Source organism: Phlebotomus argentipes, unplaced genomic scaffold (genome assembly GCF_947086385.1).
Source record: "Phlebotomus argentipes unplaced genomic scaffold, Phlebotomus argentipes genome assembly contig_39, whole genome shotgun sequence".
Taxonomy (NCBI): domain Eukaryota; kingdom Metazoa; phylum Arthropoda; class Insecta; order Diptera; family Psychodidae; genus Phlebotomus; species Phlebotomus argentipes.
Genome location: NW_026776182.1, coordinates 1,821,236 through 1,841,262, shown reverse-complemented (window position 1 = coordinate 1,841,262; position 20,027 = coordinate 1,821,236). Strand labels below are relative to the sequence as shown.

Below are 20,027 nucleotides of genomic sequence, written 5' to 3'. Positions count from 1 at the left end.
ATGCAGATTGCATGTCTTGCCATGAAATAACTATGGAACGTTAGAAAAGGGTAACATATGTTATGTTGGTTATGGCGAATTTTTAAATAAACAGTTCTATTACTGGTTGAGAAAAGTCCATATTTTAACTCATGGTTATCTTGCATGCAGCTTATGCTTCACCAAATTTTATAGCTATAAATATTTTCATTGGTTGAAAATATAGAAGAGTACTGAATTCCATTCATACTTAGTTTAAGTCTTTTTCTAAAAATAAAATCATATTACCATTTCTGTACATACACTTTAATTTTTCTGTATAAAATTCGATTCAGATGTGCATGGAAAACTGCTAAATTCCCCATATACAATGCAAGCTCCAGAGATACTTACTTCGCAATTTGACATTCTTAATTGATCGCGAATTGCGATCTAACATCGAGAGTTATCTCGCATCTTGCATTTAAGCTTCACATCAGTGTATTTTTCTCCGTCATGCTGTAAAGATATGATTTTTTTTAGACATCGGACGGAGAGTAAAGCAAACGAGTGGCTGTGACTCTTTCTCTAAGCACTTTTGCAAATAAATCTCTTCAGCGGAATAATATTCTCTATAACTGAGAGAGCGAGAGGGTGATCTAAATATAATTTTCATGCGATCAACCATGTCAGTCTGTGGCCAGCGTGAGGTTGCAGCCAGCTGGTGGATCCGCGAAAGTGCAGTTCTTGCGTCTAGTGATAAAATCAGGCAGCAAAATCCCAGTGTAATAAGTGAAAATGTGATATGAGTTTCTGTGAATTTCATTAGAAGTGATTTTTGTGCATATGTAACTGTCTCTTGAGTGTGTTACGCAACTAGGTTGATGTAAAAGAATTTATTCGCAATCCCACTTGAATAACAAATAAGGTGTGCGCTTTACCATTTAGTTAGTGACAATAATTGTCCAACACATATGTAATAGACGTGAAGCTGAAAACACTAGTGAATTATAATTATTTTAAATATTTTGGTAAGTTATTTTATATTCAATATACAAAATAATATGTATACATATCCATTATTGTTACAATTTCATTAAAAGATCAACATTTTTGTTTAATTGGAGTCCATACAGATTATAAATATTGTTCTAATGAAAGAAGTTCAAGAGCAGAACTATGCAGAGAATCATTCATCTTCCCTCGAGCTTAGGAATAAGCAGCACTTGAGCCCAGATTTCAATTGAACTTGGACGTGGTCCAATTATTGCCTCCTCTTGGCAGTGGTGCGACTGTGTGACGCTGCCGAATTGATTGTGCCGGAGAATGTCTCTATTGGCGCTGCTGGTGAGCACGGGCTACATTGGCCTCTCGTGTGCATTGGCTCAGACAGCCCGGAAGCTCGCTGGACGCCTGGTGAATGAGGGACTCGTGCAGGAACTGTTCTACGAGGCGATCGCCGCTGCTGAACTCTGTGCATGTTGCTTCGAGTTAATCATCGGTGAGTTCTCTGATTAGAAGTTCCGGGACAACCTTTGATAATTTAAATGTGGATTTTTCTAGTTGCTGACAACTTTGGGGTAGCCACATATGCCATCTTCTTGTTTCTTCTCACCGTGTGGTGGGCGCAAGTTTGGGGTGATGCTACAGCATGTCCCTACACGCACATGGAAGATATGGTGGAGGGAAAAACATCACCCAGAAATGTGGCTCTGAAGACGTGGGCTCAACTTATGGGAGGATGCTGTGTTTTCCGTTTCGTGCAAGTTCTCTGGTGGTTAGAGTTAGCGTCTACTCACGAGGGAAGAGCTTTTGCGGAATGCACAGCAGATCTTCAAGTATGTTATTTTGAATATTTCCTCCTTATATACTTCTTATAGAGCTTTTAATAGAAGAACTACTGTTGTTTATCATTAAAGCTTTTACAGGTGTGTTGATATTTCATGTAAAATTTCAACTAATGCAAAAATTGACATAAACTTTGAGTAATGATGATATTTTCTCACAGAAAACAACTTAACAACCCATAGTTTTCTTGTTTGGCGCAAAATAATGTCTATTGTTATCTCTGTTCTAGGTTAATCCGTATTTAGGAGCCGTTATTGAGGGTTTTGCTACACTTCTCTGTCGTCTCGCATCCAAGAGCCTGGGTGAACTTGGTCCTAAGCATGCTCCCTTAATTGATTCCTTCATTGGGACCAGCCTTGTGGTGGCCGGTAATGAGTGTTTGACTCTAATAATTTAAACGTTCAGTCTTGACGGGAGCTCAAAAGTTGTTTCTAAACTTGTAGCATTCAACTATTCTGGCGGATACTTTAATCCTGTTCTGGCAACGGCACTCAAGTGGGGCTGCACCGGACACACCAACATCGAGCACATCATTGTGTACTGGATCGGAGCCTGCGGAGGAGCTCTTCTGTCTGTGCCCGCTTTCAAACTGCCCTCAATCCACAATCTGATGGTGGGAAACACCAAAGCCAAAGAAGAGTAGTAAAATATTTATTTTATTTATGATATTGCGAATTTTTACATGATCCAGAAGACAATAATTTTGCAATAAGTGTATGTTTTGAAGCGATATTATTGATAATAAATCCTTTTAATTGTTTGGATGAGAGGCTATCGGTTCATTCATTGTATAAATTCCATGGTTGGACTTTGGATCTTACGTTACTTCCCCTTTTAATCATGACTCTCTCTCTCTCACTCTTTCTACTCGTTTTCGCTCGCTGATCAATTACTCTATGGTCTGGGTGTGGAATTTCAGACAATTCGTGATTAGTCTATTTTAGCGCAACTGATAGACCGAATGATTCAATAAACCTGTGATAATAAAGCTAGACTTTAAATCAATTGCAAAGAAATATGAGACAGATAAAGAAATTTATCGCAAGAATAGAGATAAAGACAATAATAACAATTCAGACGTTACGAGCAGTCTACAAAGTTATTGCCCTCCATTGCAGCTAAAGCGTCTGCGCGCTCTGTGCCGATTTCCCCTAACTTGAGCTCAGTCTGTCATTCCAACTTAGAGAGGAAAGTCCAGAATTTTGCATCTTGCTTGTTTTCATTCTAATTTTATTTGCAAATCATTTTCCTTCAGCCCCTTAGTATTTTAGTGTAATTACCTCAAACATGGCCATCGTATCTCAGGTGAGTACAAATATAAGTGAGGAAAAATAACACGTCATTTGATAAGATTTATTACCTATCAGCAAATCAGTTAATCCATGGAAATCCTCTGAATCCCCTTTGATTTTAAATATGCATTTCAATTCTTTATAATCGCCGTTTTGATTGATAAGCCTTTGCCTATCAATCCCAGCAATGCAAACACTGTTAACAAGCTACCCAGAGATGTCTATAAAATTTTAGGTCACGTAGCAAAAAATGGCTTTTTACTTACAAATTTTTGTCCAAAGCAGCTCGCTCGTCAACTGAACAACTTGGGGCGAAGGTCTCTCATGCCCATGGCTAGTGTGAGGCATTCTTCAACCGGCTTTTGTATGGCTCTTACGGATGAACAGAAGGAAATGCAGGAGCTGGCCAGAAAATTCACACGAGAGGAAATTATGCCTAAATCTGCTCATCACGATAGAACGGGCGAGTTTCCCTGGGACATTGTGAAGAAAGCCCACTCTCTGGGTCTCATGAATGCCCACATCCCACAGGAGTTCGGTGGTCTACAGTTGCCACTCTACGATAGTTGTCTGGTGACCGAAGAATTCTCATACGGATGCTCAGGAATTGGTTTGGCGCTTGAAGGAACAGGATTGGGGGTGAGTTTTTCTAGAGGATTTGTTTTTTTTTCTCTTCATCTCATGTGAAATTGTCTTCAGCAAATGCCGGTAATCACTTTTGGTAATAAAGAACAAAAGCAGAAGTACCTGGGACGCCTTGTGGAGGAGCCTCTTCTTGCTGCGTACTGTGTAACCGAACCATCAGCAGGATCTGATGTTAATGGTTAGTTCAAGAAAATATGATTTAAGCAATGAAAGTGACCTTTCTCAATTATAAAGTAATTTTCCGCGAGCAGGTCATGATTTGACTGAACTCGACTGATAAAATCAAAATATTTACACAATAATTTCTGATCTTTCCGTCTCGTATTGATACTAAAACAATCTCATTATTGCATCTCATCAGGCATAAAAACACGGGCTGAAAAGAAAGGAGATGAATATGTAATCAATGGTCAGAAGATGTGGATCACGAACGGTGGAGTGGCGAATTGGTACTTTGTGCTGGCCAGATCGGACCCCGACCCAAAAACACCTGCTGGCAAGGCCTTCACTGCTTTCATCGTGGATCGAGACACTCCCGGAGTGACACCCGGCCGAAAGGAGCTGAACATGGGCCAGAGGTGCTCGGACACGCGCGGTGTGACCTTTGAGGACGTCCGTGTGCCCAAGGAAAATGTTTTGATAGGTGACGGAGCGGGCTTTAAGGTGGCCATGGGAACTTTTGACGCCACGCGACCGATTGTGGCAGCAGGAGCTGTAGGATTGGCCCAGAGAGCTTTGGATGAAGCTACACGATATTCTCTGGAGAGAAAGACCTTCGGTGTGCCCATTGCCTTCCACCAGGCGGTCGCCTTCATGCTTGCGGATATGGCTATTGCGGTAGAAACTGGGAGAATTTCGTGGATGAGGGCCGCTCACGAGGTGGACATCAAGAGTCCCAAGAAGTCCTTCTACGCCTCAATTGCCAAGTGCTATGCTGCCGACATGGCTAATCGCGTGGCTGCAGATGCAGTACAAATATTTGGTGGAAATGGCTTTAACACGGAGTATCCGGTGGAGAAGCTGATGCGCGATGCTAAGATCTATCAGATTTACGAGGGAACATCACAAATTCAGAGACTAATTATCTCCAGGGAGATGTTGGAAGCGGCTAAGAGGATGAATAAGTAATCTAGTTGGGTGTTCAGAGTGAGTGGTATTTGAAGGATTTCTACATATTGTATTTGTGCGAATTGTGTCACATTTCTTCAATAAATACGGAATTTTATGAAGGAAAATATTAAAAAATAATTAAATTGTGATTCGGCAGTTATTTCAAATGTGAATAGCATACATTGTATTGTGTTGGTAATGCATGGTGCAATGGCTGACCAACTGGGTGTCCCATTTCTAAATGTCATCAGTGATTATTTTTGTGAAAGAGAAAGTTGCTCATGATGAAAGTCTTAGGAATTACTACCTAAATAAGAAATATTCTCTGAAATACATTATAAAACTTTAGTGAAAATTACTGAGAATGGAAGACGATGGTAAAAGTACAATATTTCCGATGTCTCCATCGAGAATCAAGCGAGAGAAAGTGACACCACCTCGTGATGATGAAAAGAAAACTCCCGGAAACGATATCTCCACCTTCCTGGACACTCTCTTCGGCATTGACACAAATGTTGAACAGGATGACAAGAAGTCTGTGGAGCCTCTGAAGAGTTCAGATGAGATCCTGACGGAATTGTTTCAGGTATTTAATGCTGCGCCCCCGAAGAAGGTGCTTACAAAGGGGGAGAAGAAAAAGAAGAAGCATAAAAAGCATAAGAAAAAAGCAAAGAGACGGAAACGGGAAGACAACGTCGATACTGATTCTGAGAGTTCAGACTCTGAAGTGTCTCTAGCTAATGGAAGAAGCAAGTCAAAGAAGAAGTCGGAAGGTGGAGAAGATGAGAAGAAGAAGGTCAAGAAATTGAGGAGAAAATCTCAAGAGAAAGCAGGGAAAGCAATGAGAATAGATGTACCGGATGCGTGCGAACGTACAGGGGTTAAAGATAAAAAAGCACTGGATAAAAGGGATCATCTTACAAAAGAACCATCTAGGAAGATTGACGAGAAGGTATTGAATTTGTTGTTGAGACTGAAATATATTTTGCTGACAATTTGCGTGTTTCAGGAGCCAGCGAAAGAGAAAGAGGGAGAAGCGAAATCACATAAAATCGTCATCAAGGATCTGAAGAATAGTTCAATTCTCTCGGTAGCTTCAAAAGTTGAAAAGGGAGCTTTCAAGGATCGGCGCAGTCTGGACAGGAGTTCGAGGAAAAGGCCCAGTGATGCGTTGGACGAAACGAGAACGAACGATAAAGGGGCATCATTGTCTGACTTTAGCATGTCAGATGAGGATGAATACATCCACAAGGCTCTCTCACCTTTAAGAAGTCGAGGAGGCGATCATGATAGTATGGACAGGCGACGAAGAGAGAGAATGTCCCATCGCTCGCGTCACGAGGATGATTTCAGGAGGGGATACAGAAATGAGAAAAGTGATAGGGGTAACAGAGATCGCTTCTGGGGAGGCCGTAACAGGTAAAATTTATCATCTTAGCATATTTCTATTGCTCTTACAAATTCTTTTATTTTTACAATAGAGAAAGATCACGATCAAGATCTCGTTCTCGATCTAGAGCAGAAAAATCCAGGGAGAAAATTGATAAGAAGAAGCTCTTGGAAATTGCGAGGAAGAATGCAATTTCAATGTTGAAGAATGGAACTCTTCCTGGCTGCCAGAATCTGGCGCCGGCTGATAAAGAGAAAGCTCTTGCTAAGATGACTCATGGTGGGAAGTCAATTGAAGAGCTCACAGAGTATTGTAAGAAGCTCTCCAACGGTGAAAGTCTCAATGATCTATCAAGTGTCTCTTCGGGAAATGAGGACAGTGATCACGATAAAGATGGAAATGCCAAAGCATTTCATCATCCTTTTGTGGTGAAAGATCGGGGACCTATCGTTATGAACATCAAGGTAAAAACATATACTTTTTTTTCAATTGAAAAGGTTTCTATTAGTCTGTTTGAATTTTATAGAACTCCGTTCCAATTCCTCCGAAGACCGCTGAGCAGACAAAGGCTCTGCTAATGCAGTTCCCCGTATCATCTGGACAACATCACAGAGCGACGGAATCTGAGTGGGTGCCGGTTTCGCCCAAAAAACCAGATCCTCCTAAGGAATCGAAGAAAACCGCCCCAATTCCTGCTAAGCAATTGAGTCAGGCATTTTACACGATTCCCACTGAAGAACTGCCACCACCAACACCAGCTCGTCCTCCAGAACCAGAAACCGTGTTTCCCGAGACAGCTGAAACAACTGTGAGTATTCTGAACAAAATATCGACTTTATTTCTGACATATTAACTCTTTCGCCCTTTAAATAGAGTCTGGATGTCTCAAGCATCATCAGTCAGAGATTAAACGCAATGCGGAAATTGCAGGAAAACCCACAGGATAAAGATGCACAGGAATTAATGCAAAATACTCAGAAAGACGTAAGTTTCCCTTTTGTTGATAAGTGTAGAAATAACGGGATTTCTTTAAACATTGATTTCTCATTTGCAGATGTCCAACTGGGCAACATCAAAGTTCACTCCTGGAAAGTTTCTCGGCAGCACAGGAGCCAGTATCTTGACTGCAAAAGAATTGCAATCAGGCTACCAAGCGTGGGCAAAAAGAGTAAGTGAGAATTGTTGTATTCGGTCTCTCACAAACTTTCTTGTTACTCCTGCTCCTTGGCAAAAGCAATATGTATTCATGTAGATCATCTGATCAAGCTGGGATCGCTTTAGTTCCCCCTTCTAATGAGCCGGTTGAGGAGTTTCCTATTGCGATATATGAGCTTGTTAGGTGATCTACATTGATGCTCTGAAGAGAAAGATCCTAATAAATTTTCAGGCATTACCTAAGCTGCCTTGTTCATGATGATGATCAATCATTTAATCACCCCAATTTATCGGCACGATCGCCATATATCTGTATATTATCAGCCCTTCCTGGGAGGGATGATATACCGATATACAGCAGTGAGGTATCCTGAAAATTTATTTCAGAAATTTGAGATTAGCATCGCTGTGTTCCTCTAAGTGAATCACACTCTTAAGTTTATTATATGAATTCGTCCTTTTCCAACATTGGTAAGTATGTGTCGCTGCATTGAAGACTCATTTTTAAATTGCTTTCTCTTTCACTCTGTTAATTATTTCAAACAATTCTAGACGTACTCTCGAGATGTATTCTCAATATGCACATAAATAACCATATTGATAAATTTGAATGATTTGCTAATGTTCTTCGCAATTGTTTAGGACCAGCTCATCTGCACCGCCCCGGTATCAGGCGGAATGGGAATGCATCTACTGCAAAAGATGGGTTGGCGACCAGGTGAAGCCCTCGGGAAGGATAAGTCAGGTTCTCTACAGCCACTCTTGCTAGAGGTGAAGCTCGACAAGAAAGGCTTGGCAGCCAATGAAGAGGTGAGAATTTGTACAAATAAGTAAAGATAATTATATTACCGGTGTGTATTGTTGGGCAGAACCCTCATCAGAATCATCGGAAGCGAAAGATGAACGCTGCTCTGACAAAGGAAGCTATGGAGAATAAGCATCCAGTGTCCCTTCTTGGTGAGCTATCATCGAAGCGAAAGTGGTTATCGCCTATCTATGAAGTTGTCATGGAGAGTGGGCCTGGACATCACAAGAATTTTCTCTTCAAGGTATGATGTCTTCAGTTTTTTCACCTGCACTGTCATACACTTTTCCCGTACTATTCTTCCAGGTCACCTTAAATGGAGTTTCTTACACTCCGCAAACTCCGAGCAACAACAAGAAGGAGGCCAAAGCAATGGCGGCGAGATGTTGTCTTCAGCATATGGGAATTCTTCCCTAATTGCCTGAGAATAAATACGAAACATCTTCATGTAAAGAGAGATTTCATTGGTAGCATCGTGGTCAGTGGTCGTTGGTGTGGATCGAAAATTATAAATCTGGTTCCACATGCGGTTCCACATCCTCCTTAGCGACAAGTGGCGCTGCGCGTGGAGACAATGGGTAGTGAAATTGTAAAGGTGGCGCTGCAAATATTTGCAAAATGAAGTTGAGAAAATGAGTGCCGTAATTGTAGCTTTAATTTGTATCTCTGCGTGATTTGTCCGTGTCGCCGTAAGCTCGAGAGCGTGCCATCGTGAATGGGAGTGTTTGATGGGGCGCGCGATAGTGTTTTGGGTGTGTAAAATGCGAAGATTGATGTGACCATCTCGCTGGGTGCAAGTCGGATGCCGCCACTGATACTGTCGTCGGAAGCGAAGCAGGGCCCCCAAGTACCTGTCCCGGAGCGCGCGCCCTCAGTGGCGACGACAATGGCGGCCGAGATGGGGCCGCCCAGCAATTCAGTGCTGTGGACCGCCGTGTTCGACTACGATGCTCAGGGCGAAGATGAACTGTCACTGCGTCGTGGCCAGATTGTCTACGTGCTATCCAAGGACAGCAACATATCCGGAGACGAGGGCTGGTGGACGGGCAAGATAGGTGACAAGGTGGGCATCTTCCCTTCCAACTTTGTCACCGATAGCGACCCGCTGCTGCCTAGCGCTATGATCGGTAACATCCAGCCAGAGGAGATTGGGTATCAGGAGCTAGAGCTCAAGGAGGTCATCGGCGTAGGTGGGTTTGGCAAAGTGCACCGCGCTTACTGGGGACACGAGGAGGTGGCCGTGAAGGCTGCCCGTCGTGGTCCTGACGAGGACATCGATGTCACGCGCAAGAACGTCCTCCAGGAGGCCAAGCTCTTCTGGTCGCTCAAGCACGAGAACATTGTGGCTCTGAAGGGAGTGTGTCTGAAGGAGCCGAAGCTTTGCCTTGTGATGGAGTTTGCCCGTGGCGGCTCTCTCAATCGCATCCTCGCTGGCAGGAAGATCCCACCCGACGTACTTGTGGACTGGGCCATCCAGATCGCCCGCGGGATGAACTATCTGCACAACATGGCCCCCATCTCTGTCATACATCGCGATCTCAAGAGCTCCAACGGTGAGTGACCCAGACCCTGAAGCTCCTGATAAACCCCAAAGTCCCATCTTTGAGGATCTGCAGTCGCGCGCGGGTCGACAGAGTAAACAAAGACCTTGTCACGCGAGCTCTTTCTCTTGCGGGAATCTCTAACACAGACACACTCGCGATATGTCGCAATAATTAATTAATGATGAAAGTGGATATCGCCGTCGTCAAGAGTTCTGGTGAACACGTGTCGGGCATTTGATATTTTGCTGGGACTTTCTTCCCTCGGCCGAAATCTTTAAGCCATGAGAGATCAGTCTGGTACGTGAGTTTTTATCCGATATTTTTTTTCCTCCATCGTCGAGAGTGGCCAAAATCACTAACATTCCAGACAGACGATATCTAAATCTTTTTCAACTCGTCACTTCATATTTCTCATTTTATATTGCGGAATTTACTGAGCAAGATGATAAAGATGAAGTTGCTCCTAAGATCTCAAATAGGCGCCAATTCTCTGATATTAAAATCTCGCTCTCGCGTACACATAATTTCGAGATAACTTTCTGAGTTATTCTCTCTGTATATGATAAATCGAATGTCCAACAATTCCAAAGTATTTCCTCTTTTATTCTCTTTGTGATTTTCAAGATAAAATTACGCATAAAATTGAAGGTTGGACGGTGTAATGTGTCTTATCAGTCTTTTATTGTCTGTTTTATCAGTGTCACTATGAACCAAGTTATAGTCTGAAAATATGTAATCTCTAGGAAGTGGTAGTCAGTTTATTGAAATATAACGAAGTAAACCCTTTAAATATCTTTTATTCCCGGCAAGACTCACTTTTGAAATTCATTCAGAATTGCGATCAATTCCCGAAAAACGCATTTAACTTTAGGTACACACATAATATATATATAAATGGACGACACAATAGAATTTCTTGCAAGCGTTTTTGTAATTTGATAATGCGCTGAATTATGTAATTTGAAAACACTTCGTTGTATTTACTATTAATTCGATATTTCTGCAATATCAATATCAGTATGAATCGATTGAAGGATTGAGTAAAAGAACATTTGCTGATAATTGCAGGAAAATTCTTTAATATTATTTGAAAACATTATAAAGAATACTCAGAGTACCTTATGAAGGACTTTTTATGATTTTCTATTTACTCGGTATTTTAATACCATTTCATTTTATATTATATAATGTATATATTGAAAAGTGATTAAAATTAAGGAAAAAATTTTCATTACAAAATAACCTATAGTCAATTTACTATTTATCATCAACCTTCCCTGCTTTTTTCACATTGCCAAGATGTGAATTGGTTTTGTCATTTAACATTTTTGTACCTGATGTTTAGTGTAGAGGAATAGTACAGTTTGTTAAATACATAAGATTTTGGTTGTAAAATAAAAGCAACTGTGTGGTTCTTCGCCGTTTTCCCATAGACTTTACGTATTAGTGCAAATGTTAGAAAACAGAGAATACCATTCATAAATTTGATATTTAACATTCTTTAATGCTCTTCTCGTCTCTCTTTTTCTCTCTTCCCTGCAATACAGTGCTCATTAGCGAGGCAATCGAAGGCGATAATCTCCACAACAAAACACTGAAAATCACAGACTTTGGACTCGCCCGTGAAGTATACAAGACCACAAGAATGTCTGCAGCTGGAACTTATGCTTGGATGCCACCTGAAGTTATTAAATGCGGCACCTATTCGAAGTGAGTTAATGCCTATGTTTTTAAAGTAATCACGGATTCTTCAACTGCAATGACTTTTTCTCATTTCAGAGCTTCAGATGTGTGGAGTTATGGTGTTCTCCTATGGGAACTGCTCACTGGAGAGACGCCTTATAAAGGATTTGATTCCCTGTCGGTCGCTTATGGTGTTGCTGTCAACACTCTGGCGCTACCGATCCCGAAGACATGTCCTGAAGCATGGGGAAAACTCATGAAGGGTATGTATGCACTTTCAAATTTGGTTCCAATTTAAAATGGTAATGCGATTATAGTTTCCAAAAATTGATTTGATACGTATCCATTGGTTTTTCAATGTTTTGATTGATATTGATTATAATAGCAGAAATTTTAGAGCGAAAGCAGTGAAAAGTTTATGTAGAGTGGCAAAAATAACGTTATTATTATTATAAATTAGCACTTGTTTGCATAGAGAAATATGAATAATAATTATTAAATATATTCCACTTGTAGGTTGTTGGGAATGTGATCCTCATAGTCGACCGTCTTTCAAAGAGACACTCCGAGAATTGGATGTAATTGTGCGTTCAGGATTTACTCAAACACCTCACGAGTCCTTTCACACAATGCAAGATGGGTGGAAGAAAGAAATTGCTGAAGTTCTTCAGGAATTGCGCAAGAAAGAAAAGGTAAGAGATTCTTCAATAAGAACACTGTCCAAAGGAAAGTGTGACCTTCACAGTCATACTTTCTTATATATAATATACTTTCCTCAAAAGGTGCCTTTTTGGATTGGGGATTAAGTTTTTTCTTATATCATCAAATTAGATATATTATTCATATAAAAAGAAATATAAATTTTATTTTTTGCTGCAAATTTGTGCCGTCAGGCGTTTAAAAGTTTTGAAGAGGTAAGGATGGAAGATAGGAGAGTCTTGAGTTACTTTTGAATTTCTTTGTAATTTTTTTTGGTTGTTTTTATATATGTGTGATAAGTTTGGGATTTCTGTTACTACACAATAATAGCAAACAATTGTGTATAATATATGAGAGAGAGAGAGAGAGAGAGAGAAGATTTATTATTTTGCTTTGTTTGCCAGAGTTTGAGATATTTCATAAATATTTTAAGGCAAAAGAGACATGATGTCTATTCGGAAGGTTTTGATTGACTCTATGATTATTTTCTTGTACAGGAATTGCGATGCAAAGAAGAAGAACTGACACGTGTTCAGCTTCAGCAGCGAATCCAGGAGGAAAATTTGCAGAAGCGCGAACAAGAACTGCAAGCTCGTGAATTGGAGCTGCTCGAGAGGGAGATAAATGTCATGATATCACAAAATACGCCAACTCCAAAGAAAAGACGAGGAAAATTTAGCAAGAGTCGATTGAAGGTGGGTTCTCTATCATAAAAGAGATATGATAAATTCCATTATGTGTAAGATAAAATGCTAAAAGGACCAAATTTTTTCTTTCTAAATTGTAGTTGTTGAAACGTGAACCGGGACAAATATCTTTTCCACTGGACTTTCGGCACACCATCACTGTCCAGCATACGACGCTGAGGGAGGAGAATCGTCTGCGAACAGACACTCCACCTGGTTCACCGTCAATCCCGAGACTGAGAGCTATTGCACGTGAGTTGATCTGAGATTTCTCGTAGAATATTTCATAATGTACTTTCTCATCAATTTTGTCCAAAAGAGTATTATTATTTTGGCTTTATACGTGCATTTATTACGTGCACACAGATTGATTGTTTTCCCTGAGTACACTTTATGCACGGTTAAATGAAGATGAAACCGATGTCAGAGTAATAGACTAGGGGATGAAGATAGAGAATGATTGTTTGACGAATTAGTAAGGAAATCCATGTGCTACGAGGCAATGGGAAAGTGGGTGAATGGGTGTGTGTGTGTGGAGTAAATTGTAAAAGGTGTGTTTCTTTATTTTTACTAAATTGTGTAAAATTATACTTTCAATATTTAAAAATTATTTCAACTTTTTTTTATACCTAAACTTAAAACATAGTAATTTATGAGAGTTTTGGAATATTCTCACATTATCGTACTTTATGGCCAATGAATTGTCTGGTTGAGCGGACGACAGTGGTTGTTTGTCGTTCTAAATCAAGAAGTGGCGGTGAAAATATTACCTATTTCAACTTTGAAATTTCCAAAAAAGTAGTGCATTCTCGAAGAGCCATTTCGCCTCACCAGTCAGTTTCCTCAAAAATCTTTTCCGTATTTATTGAATTCAAAGAAATATGTATTTCAAATACTTCAGTTGACATATCAATTTGTAGTGACATATTTTGTAGAATAATAAGAAATTTCTCGAAAGAATGTTTTGGGAATTTCGCAACTGAGAGAAAGCTTAGAATATTAATCAGGCGAAACTAAGATATTTCACATCGGAGGCATCAAAGTGAAGATTCCAATAAAGCTTGTGTGTGTGTGAAAGATTTTGCATGATTGCTGTGGATGAGAGTGATTCTTTTTTTTTAAATAAAATAAATTATGTTTCATTCTTTTTCGCATCATTTTATCACACACGTGTTTTGGATTTCCACAATTTCACTATAAAAGCTTTTATTGCAACTTTTTGTTTGGTCTATTTTTATCACAAATTTATTTTATATAATACGTTATACGTCTTACATATGTTCTCTTATATGATTTATTTAACATTTTTTCATCTTATAAGTAGTAAGATAGTAAGTTGGATTCATGATTATAGTCGATAGTGCTAGAGCGAAATCCCTTTAAATTTTCTGTTAATTATTCAAAAGGCTACAGACGTTAGAGCCAGTAAACACAAAAGTTTGAGTTTTCAACTTTAGTAATTGTGCCAAGTTATCCATCACATCGATTGGGAGGAAGAGGGTTGTTTGGAAAGATTCTGTGCAATTTTCAACACAAATTGGCGAAAAGTTCTTCCGGTGTTGCACTGTAATTATTTCTTGGAAAGTGCAGATACGAATAACATACATACATATCAGCCAAAGTTTAGGGAATTTCCCACATTTGCTGCTATCAAGTGTCATATTGTGCAAATATATAAAAAAAAAGTTGTTATTGGAGAAGATTTTAGTTGGTAAATATACAAAGTGTATATGTGTATATATACTTGTGTACAAATAGCAATTATATTTCACTTACAAACAAAACTGGTTGCAATCTTTGGACAAGAAAGTATGCTCCAAATTTCCTCAAAGAATAAGAATGGTATGTTTAATTTTTGTTTACAAGTTATGTCCACAGAATGATAAATGAGGAAACTTTTCCGTTGCGCAAGTGCATCGAAAAGGAATGGGGAAGGTGGGTAAAAAGTTCCACATAGGAATTCTACAGACAAACAAGAGAACATTGTAAGAAGAGTATAATATTTCGAATGCCGTAAATTCATCCAGAATACGTGTCGATGTTTCATCGTCATCGGTGAATAAGAGAAAGAGAGGAAGTTGAAGTTAAGGAGGAAGAGGAGGAGGAGAAGGAGGATATAAGATAAGGAATACTTGGGGATTAATGTTGTTCGTGTTATATACTTTTAAAGACCCAGCTGATGTGATCAAAGGAAAAACATGGGGTCCATCGACCCTCCATCAGCGTGAACGAGGCCATTTGCCAGCCCTCCGTCCCACGGCGTGGACACCGGCACAGTTCAGTAAGAGTGCCCCGAATTTGGATAAATCCCGTACGGCGATGACCACGCTGGCAGTTGCACAGACCCCATCGCGGAATGATATCTTAGGTAAAAGTCATGAAGGTTTAAATACACTTAGTTGTAGAAAGTATAGTAGACCGAGGAGAGAAGATGGCCATGTGCTAAATGATAGTTATGAGATGAATGAGGACGATGAGGATAATGAATTCTCCAAGACGGGGTGCTTTGGATTCATACGCAGCGATGAGAGCTATTCACGTGGCAACAGCACCTCCTCGTCGCACGTGATCAATCATAAGAAGTACAGTTTGGATAGCAAAATGCCAGATGGGAGTGTTAAGGGTAATGTTGATGATGTGCCTTATGACAGGGTGTTTTATCGGACGATTCAGAAGAGTTTGGATGAGTTATTTGTGCGCGATTGTGGTGATTTTGGTGCTCAGTCGGCGGATAGGGGTTACGGTAGGGAGCAGAGGGTGGGTTCTCGATCGAGTGGAGATCTGTCGGTATATGGCGAGGAGGAGGAGAGTGTGTACAATAATCGTTTCCAGCGATATGGATCGGATTCACAATTTCCCCGTGAGTGTTTCTTCACTCAAAAGCCAACATCCAAATCGATTGACCTCACAGAAATGGAGTCTGATCGCGCGGATCGCGAAAGTAATCAGTTTCCTTTTTTCGCTGCCAATGTGGGTAATGAGCGATCGTTTGGGGAGGAACGAACCAATTCTTTCTGTAGTGATCACTCTTCAACGGACACCTCCACACCTTCCCGAAAGAGTTCTGTAACGTTTCGTCGGGATGTTGAAGTAACAAATCACGATTCATCAGAAACGTCATCGTACAGTCTTCCATCTTATCACAGCGATGAGATGTCCAGAGAAACGCGATTAGTAACAATGTATCCTCCACTGAGGAGTGAAGTGTCACCAAGGAAATTTGAGAAGATCACCACTCTGACGTCCGACAAGGGTTCTTATGGGTCGGGTGATTTGAAACAAGGGAAATCGACAGGCTCAAAGAGTAAATCCTCAGTGTATCTTAAACGCTTCATTCAATTGGCTAAGCCATCTAAACAGAAGAAGAAGTTCGATGGGTCATCAAATAGTGGCAAGGGTGAAATGAGCGAGAGGCTCTTAACGGAGAGTAGCACGGAATCTACGTATGATACGGTTTACACCCCAAATTTCGTGATTGCACGTCAGAATGATAAGTAATTGAATAGTGCAGGTACTTTGGACGGGATGATTTGTAGCAAGGTTTACCGTGTCTCAAATCATACCACTCATAGTGAAGAATAAGGGATAAAATCATTTAATTCCAATAAAAAGAGTTTAGAATTAGGATAAAATTGAAAAACTACCAAGTAGGATGCCAGCTGAAGAAGTTGAGAAGTAACTTCAATAGAATCTTAATAAAAAGAGAATTATTAGATACTAAGATTTAACGTTTGTTTGTTTCTTTTAAGATTTTATTTAATAAAAGAACGTATGAATAGAGGAAATAATTAAATTTTCCAATCCTTTGCAATTTTGTAATTGTGTTAAGAATATTATTTTCGGATTTATTTTATATTGATAATGAATAAACATTATATATTAGTGTTAATTTTTTTTTAGAAATATTCCTGTTGATATAGAAATTTCAGTTTTCTTTCTTTACTTATAAAATAAGATGTGAAGCACAATAAATTTTCTTTCATTTAATTTATTTAGATAATTATTTCTTTTTTGAATTACTCTTAATTTGCTGCATGAATTGTGTAGAGATGGAGAAAAAAGCTAAGCTTTTGTAGAATTGTATTGAATTTTTTGTATGTTGTTCCCAAGTGGACAAAAAAGGTACATATTTCATTTATCAAACTTCTACCATGCATAAGTTATCTGTATTAATTTAAGTCCAAATTGTTTTTTGTACTATTATTTGAAATTGTGAATAATTGTATAAGACAGTGGCTTTCTACGGTATCGGTACTTGTAATCATGAAAAAAAAGGTGACCTATTATCAGTTAGAATACTTTTGAGACCCACTGTATAGGCACAATGGAATTTTCATATGGAATTATCAACTTAAAATTTTCATATTGATTCTTTACAGTGTTGGTACAACTTTGTATATAAATTTGGTGGACGGTTTTTACTTCTTTTTCACGCCATATTAAAGAGAATTCCCACTAAAATAGCAATGTAATTTCTTATTTAATAATTCCTTATTTATTTAGATGAAAATGCAATATTACTCAATGAATAACGAGCACTAATACGGAAAATTGCTTTATGAAAATTTTAAGTTCCTAATAAGCCATTACTATTGAAAACTGATATGATGAGTTATATGTTCTAATAAGGAGCCAACAAAAGAATGTTACAGGATAATATTTTTTGGTGATGGATTTGCAATGATGATGTTTCCTCCAAGGAAAATCTTTTTACATTGTATATTTTTTGGCAATGCTGAATATTGTACCTTTCTTAATTGTCTTTTTCCTAATTTTTTTTCTGTTCTAATGCCGTAGATGTGAAAATTTGTGCTGTATTTTTAATTCTTTTTTTTGTAAATTGTTTTTTATGTAATTTGGCAAATAAATTCTTTTAATTTCATATATAAACAACTATAACTGGGTTGCGGTGTTTGTTCAATACTTATTTCTCGCGAGCTTTTTATCGCTTTTCGTTTACTTTTAGTAGGTAATAGAATCTGCAAGATTGGTGTCGGCAAAAGTGGTGGGTTCAATGTTTGGTAGCTGAGAGAGAGTGTGGAGAAGTGTAAAATGAGGGATTGCTTTAGACGTGATGCCTGCGTTGAGCCCAATCTCTCTGGTAAGATTAATACATTTCTCCTCAGATTTCGGCCAAGACGAATGGGTGGGACGCTCCGATAGTCCCATCCACCATGCTCGACTGGGCATCCCTATGCCGACGCTGTATACTACCACAGAGGGCGCAAGAAAGACCAAGCTGAGTATTGTTGAGGTCATGATGTACAATATGGCTTCGATGTTGGCTGGAGTGGCAGCGGGATACGATGTGAGGATGTCTAATGTGTCTCCATTACATCCGAAGCTACAACAGCAACTGATTTCGAGTGATCAGGAGGAGCTACAGTGTCCCACTGAGAGTGAATTCATCTCTGCCGATCGAGGATATGCACACAATACATACCACGGACCAGCGAGACATTCGAGGTGAGTCAAAGAGTCAGAGATTTGAAATTAAAGATTTAATGAGAGAAATTGCTTATCAATACATTTTTTTTTCTTGTTTATACAGACCAAATCTCTCCACATTTGGTATGCCAGATGACAAACCAATGAGATTTACGGACAATTCACAACATTACTTGGGTTCAACAATGTCCACAACCAGCGGATTGGGTTCAAATTATACGACAAACACCTCAGGATTGAGTTCGTCAATCAGTGGAAGTACAGTGCCACCAACTCCATCACCCAGGAGAAAGTGCAGCACATCGTCATTCACAGAGTGTACAGAATTGCAAGAGGAGAGAGACAATAGAGCTCCCATATACGTTCCCGGCGATTACTATCCCACGTCACAGGTAAATTTTCCTGGCGAGGGGAGTGCGTACTTTGGTTCCAACTACTCTCCATATCGACCGGAAGTAAATTTGGCGTATGAGAGAGATTACAAGCCTGCCACGTATGGATATTCTGATATGCCCATCTACGATTCGGCGTCGTATCATGACTTCGCTTATGAAGCTGCAAGAGCGCCAAGAGTGCCACAAATGGGAATATCGGCTGCTGGGCATCGGAGGACTCTGTCAAATGTCTCTTCTGCCTCTTCGAGTAACGTGAATCCTGGCTTTCGTCTGGAAAACGACGAGATCGCATCACTGTACAATTTGAGCAATTTATCCGTGTCTGCGACGACGTCTAATCACAGTCGTGGACGGGAGTATGAGAATGTGCCATCGTATGCCGTGAGGCATCCTCAGAATATCGCCATTCCATCGCCTGAGATCTCTGTCACACGTCCGAATAGTCTGGGCTTTGAGCATGGCAGTCAGACGAAACTTCGGTCGAGCTTGAAGAAATATGGTTCGACGGGCCAGAAGGTGGGCGGATCGGGTGCAGGAACACCAACGAATCCCACGCCACCGGACAGTCTCACGAGCGATGATAGCTCCTATTTGAGTGCCAAGGATGGCGGCTCGTCATCCGTCTCGTCGCAGAGCAGAGTCCGCTTTAGTCCGGAGATTGCTCTGGATATGCCGTCGCAGGGTCAATCCATGGACGGCACGGTACCTCTGCAGGCCACGAGGCGGCAGTTGAGGCGCTACAACATGAGCGACTCGGCATCCTAGCAGTGGCGACAAAGTCAGGCTTCGGCACCGAGACGGAGAGCTAAATCGGCTCAACTGAAATACTGATTCTCCCCCAGATCCATTCACTACTCATCACCTTTTTATCCCATTCAAGTGTAATTCAAAATGTTTACAACCTCTTCTCGCATTAGACTCCCACCTGAGAATGCGTGTTTGCATTTTACATGGAATCGACTTGGTAAAGCTTAGGGGTTTGCCATTAAATTTAGGGAATTAGGTGCCTTTCAATACACCCTTAATCATAACAATTCCTTTTTAGTTTTAGTTTATTTCTCAATTAAAATAATAGTTGAATGAACGTGAAATCTATTAATACAACAATAGAATATTTTTAAACACTTAAAGGCCTTTTTAGATATCGTGTTCGTATAAATTTCACGGAGATTCATATTCTTTTATAAAAGTTTAACTAAATTGTTAAAATTCCGCAATATATATATATAATGTAGCTTAAATAGTATCTCCTTAAAAAAAAGAAGCAAAACATATTCAAAATAATCTCTTAAGTTGTCAGAAAAAATCTTCACATTGATGACTGAAACAAAATTGCATTTCATTAATAGAATATGCGGTTTGCTTCATA

General features: G+C 39.7%; 4 protein-coding genes across 8 annotated transcripts; all 4 read left to right on the top strand.

The window, feature by feature from the left end:
• The first annotated feature begins 477 nt into the window (after window positions 1-477).
• Window positions 478-2,570, top strand: LOC132263638 (aquaporin-11). Of its 2 annotated transcripts, none has more exons than XM_059763527.1 (5): window positions 478-989; window positions 1,243-1,459; window positions 1,522-1,796; window positions 2,036-2,174; window positions 2,232-2,570. In XM_059763527.1, the coding sequence occupies exons 2-5, from the start codon at window positions 1,285-1,287 to the stop codon at window positions 2,447-2,449; spliced, it is 807 nt and encodes a 268-aa protein (XP_059619510.1). In that variant the 5' UTR covers window positions 478-989; window positions 1,243-1,284; the 3' UTR covers window positions 2,450-2,570. The 2 variants fall into 2 exon arrangements, with proteins under 2 accessions (XP_059619510.1, XP_059619511.1); XM_059763528.1 differs by having other exon boundaries at window positions 480-989; window positions 2,250-2,570.
• A 123-nt stretch (window positions 2,571-2,693) lies between these two features.
• LOC132263874 (medium-chain specific acyl-CoA dehydrogenase, mitochondrial-like) lies at window positions 2,694-5,005 on the top strand. Its single transcript, XM_059763875.1, has 4 exons — window positions 2,694-3,111; window positions 3,384-3,737; window positions 3,798-3,921; window positions 4,105-5,005. Exons 1-4 carry the CDS (start codon window positions 3,094-3,096, stop codon window positions 4,869-4,871), a joined length of 1,263 nt encoding a protein of 420 aa, XP_059619858.1. The 5' UTR covers window positions 2,694-3,093; the 3' UTR covers window positions 4,872-5,005.
• An 86-nt stretch (window positions 5,006-5,091) lies between these two features.
• LOC132263873 (protein Son) lies at window positions 5,092-8,664 on the top strand. Of its 3 annotated transcripts, XM_059763872.1 has the most exons (9): window positions 5,095-5,805; window positions 5,863-6,272; window positions 6,335-6,707; window positions 6,770-7,051; window positions 7,117-7,227; window positions 7,298-7,411; window positions 8,041-8,208; window positions 8,268-8,447; window positions 8,510-8,664. In XM_059763872.1, exons 1-9 carry the CDS (start codon window positions 5,218-5,220, stop codon window positions 8,618-8,620), a joined length of 2,337 nt encoding a protein of 778 aa, XP_059619855.1. In that variant the 5' UTR covers window positions 5,095-5,217; the 3' UTR covers window positions 8,621-8,664. The 3 variants fall into 3 exon arrangements, 2 of the variants coding, with proteins under 2 accessions (XP_059619856.1, XP_059619855.1); XR_009468516.1 differs by lacking the exons at window positions 8,268-8,447; window positions 8,510-8,664 and adding an exon at window positions 7,786-7,869 and having other exon boundaries at window positions 5,092-5,805; window positions 8,041-8,156; XM_059763873.1 differs by lacking the exons at window positions 8,268-8,447; window positions 8,510-8,664 and having other exon boundaries at window positions 5,092-5,805; window positions 7,786-8,144.
• A 75-nt stretch (window positions 8,665-8,739) lies between these two features.
• LOC132263871 (mitogen-activated protein kinase kinase kinase-like) lies at window positions 8,740-19,916 on the top strand. Of its 2 annotated transcripts, XM_059763870.1 has the most exons (8): window positions 8,740-9,756; window positions 11,295-11,457; window positions 11,527-11,693; window positions 11,947-12,122; window positions 12,627-12,824; window positions 12,917-13,067; window positions 17,942-18,281; window positions 18,367-19,916. In XM_059763870.1, exons 1-8 carry the CDS (start codon window positions 9,006-9,008, stop codon window positions 19,421-19,423), a joined length of 3,003 nt encoding a protein of 1,000 aa, XP_059619853.1. In that variant the 5' UTR covers window positions 8,740-9,005; the 3' UTR covers window positions 19,424-19,916. The 2 variants fall into 2 exon arrangements, with proteins under 2 accessions (XP_059619853.1, XP_059619854.1); XM_059763871.1 differs by lacking the exons at window positions 17,942-18,281; window positions 18,367-19,916 and adding an exon at window positions 14,986-17,866.
• Window positions 19,917-20,027: the final 111 nt, after the last annotated feature.

Excerpts from the sequence above, each read along its gene's own strand:
- LOC132263638 (XM_059763527.1), top strand. The coding sequence starts at position 1,285 with ATGTCTCTATTGGCGCTGCTGGTGAGCACGGGCTACATTGGCCTCTCG. Across the intron at positions 1,460-1,521 it reads TTGCTTCGAGTTAATCATCG|TTGCTGACAACTTTGGGGTA; the intron begins GTGAGTTCTCTG and ends GGATTTTTCTAG. Across the intron at positions 1,797-2,035 it reads AATGCACAGCAGATCTTCAA|GTTAATCCGTATTTAGGAGC; the intron begins GTATGTTATTTT and ends TCTCTGTTCTAG.
- LOC132263874 (XM_059763875.1), top strand. Across the intron at positions 3,738-3,797 it reads TTGAAGGAACAGGATTGGGG|CAAATGCCGGTAATCACTTT; the intron begins GTGAGTTTTTCT and ends AATTGTCTTCAG. Across the intron at positions 3,922-4,104 it reads AGCAGGATCTGATGTTAATG|GCATAAAAACACGGGCTGAA; the intron begins GTTAGTTCAAGA and ends GCATCTCATCAG.
- LOC132263873 (XM_059763872.1), top strand. The coding sequence starts at position 5,218 with ATGGAAGACGATGGTAAAAGTACAATATTTCCGATGTCTCCATCGAGA. Across the intron at positions 6,273-6,334 it reads TTCTGGGGAGGCCGTAACAG|AGAAAGATCACGATCAAGAT; the intron begins GTAAAATTTATC and ends TTTTTACAATAG. Across the intron at positions 7,228-7,297 it reads TGCAAAATACTCAGAAAGAC|ATGTCCAACTGGGCAACATC; the intron begins GTAAGTTTCCCT and ends TCTCATTTGCAG.
- LOC132263871 (XM_059763870.1), top strand. The coding sequence starts at position 9,006 with ATGCCGCCACTGATACTGTCGTCGGAAGCGAAGCAGGGCCCCCAAGTA. Across the intron at positions 9,757-11,294 it reads CGATCTCAAGAGCTCCAACG|TGCTCATTAGCGAGGCAATC; the intron begins GTGAGTGACCCA and ends CCTGCAATACAG. Across the intron at positions 13,068-17,941 it reads GAGACTGAGAGCTATTGCAC|ATTTCGGCCAAGACGAATGG; the intron begins GTGAGTTGATCT and ends ATTTCTCCTCAG.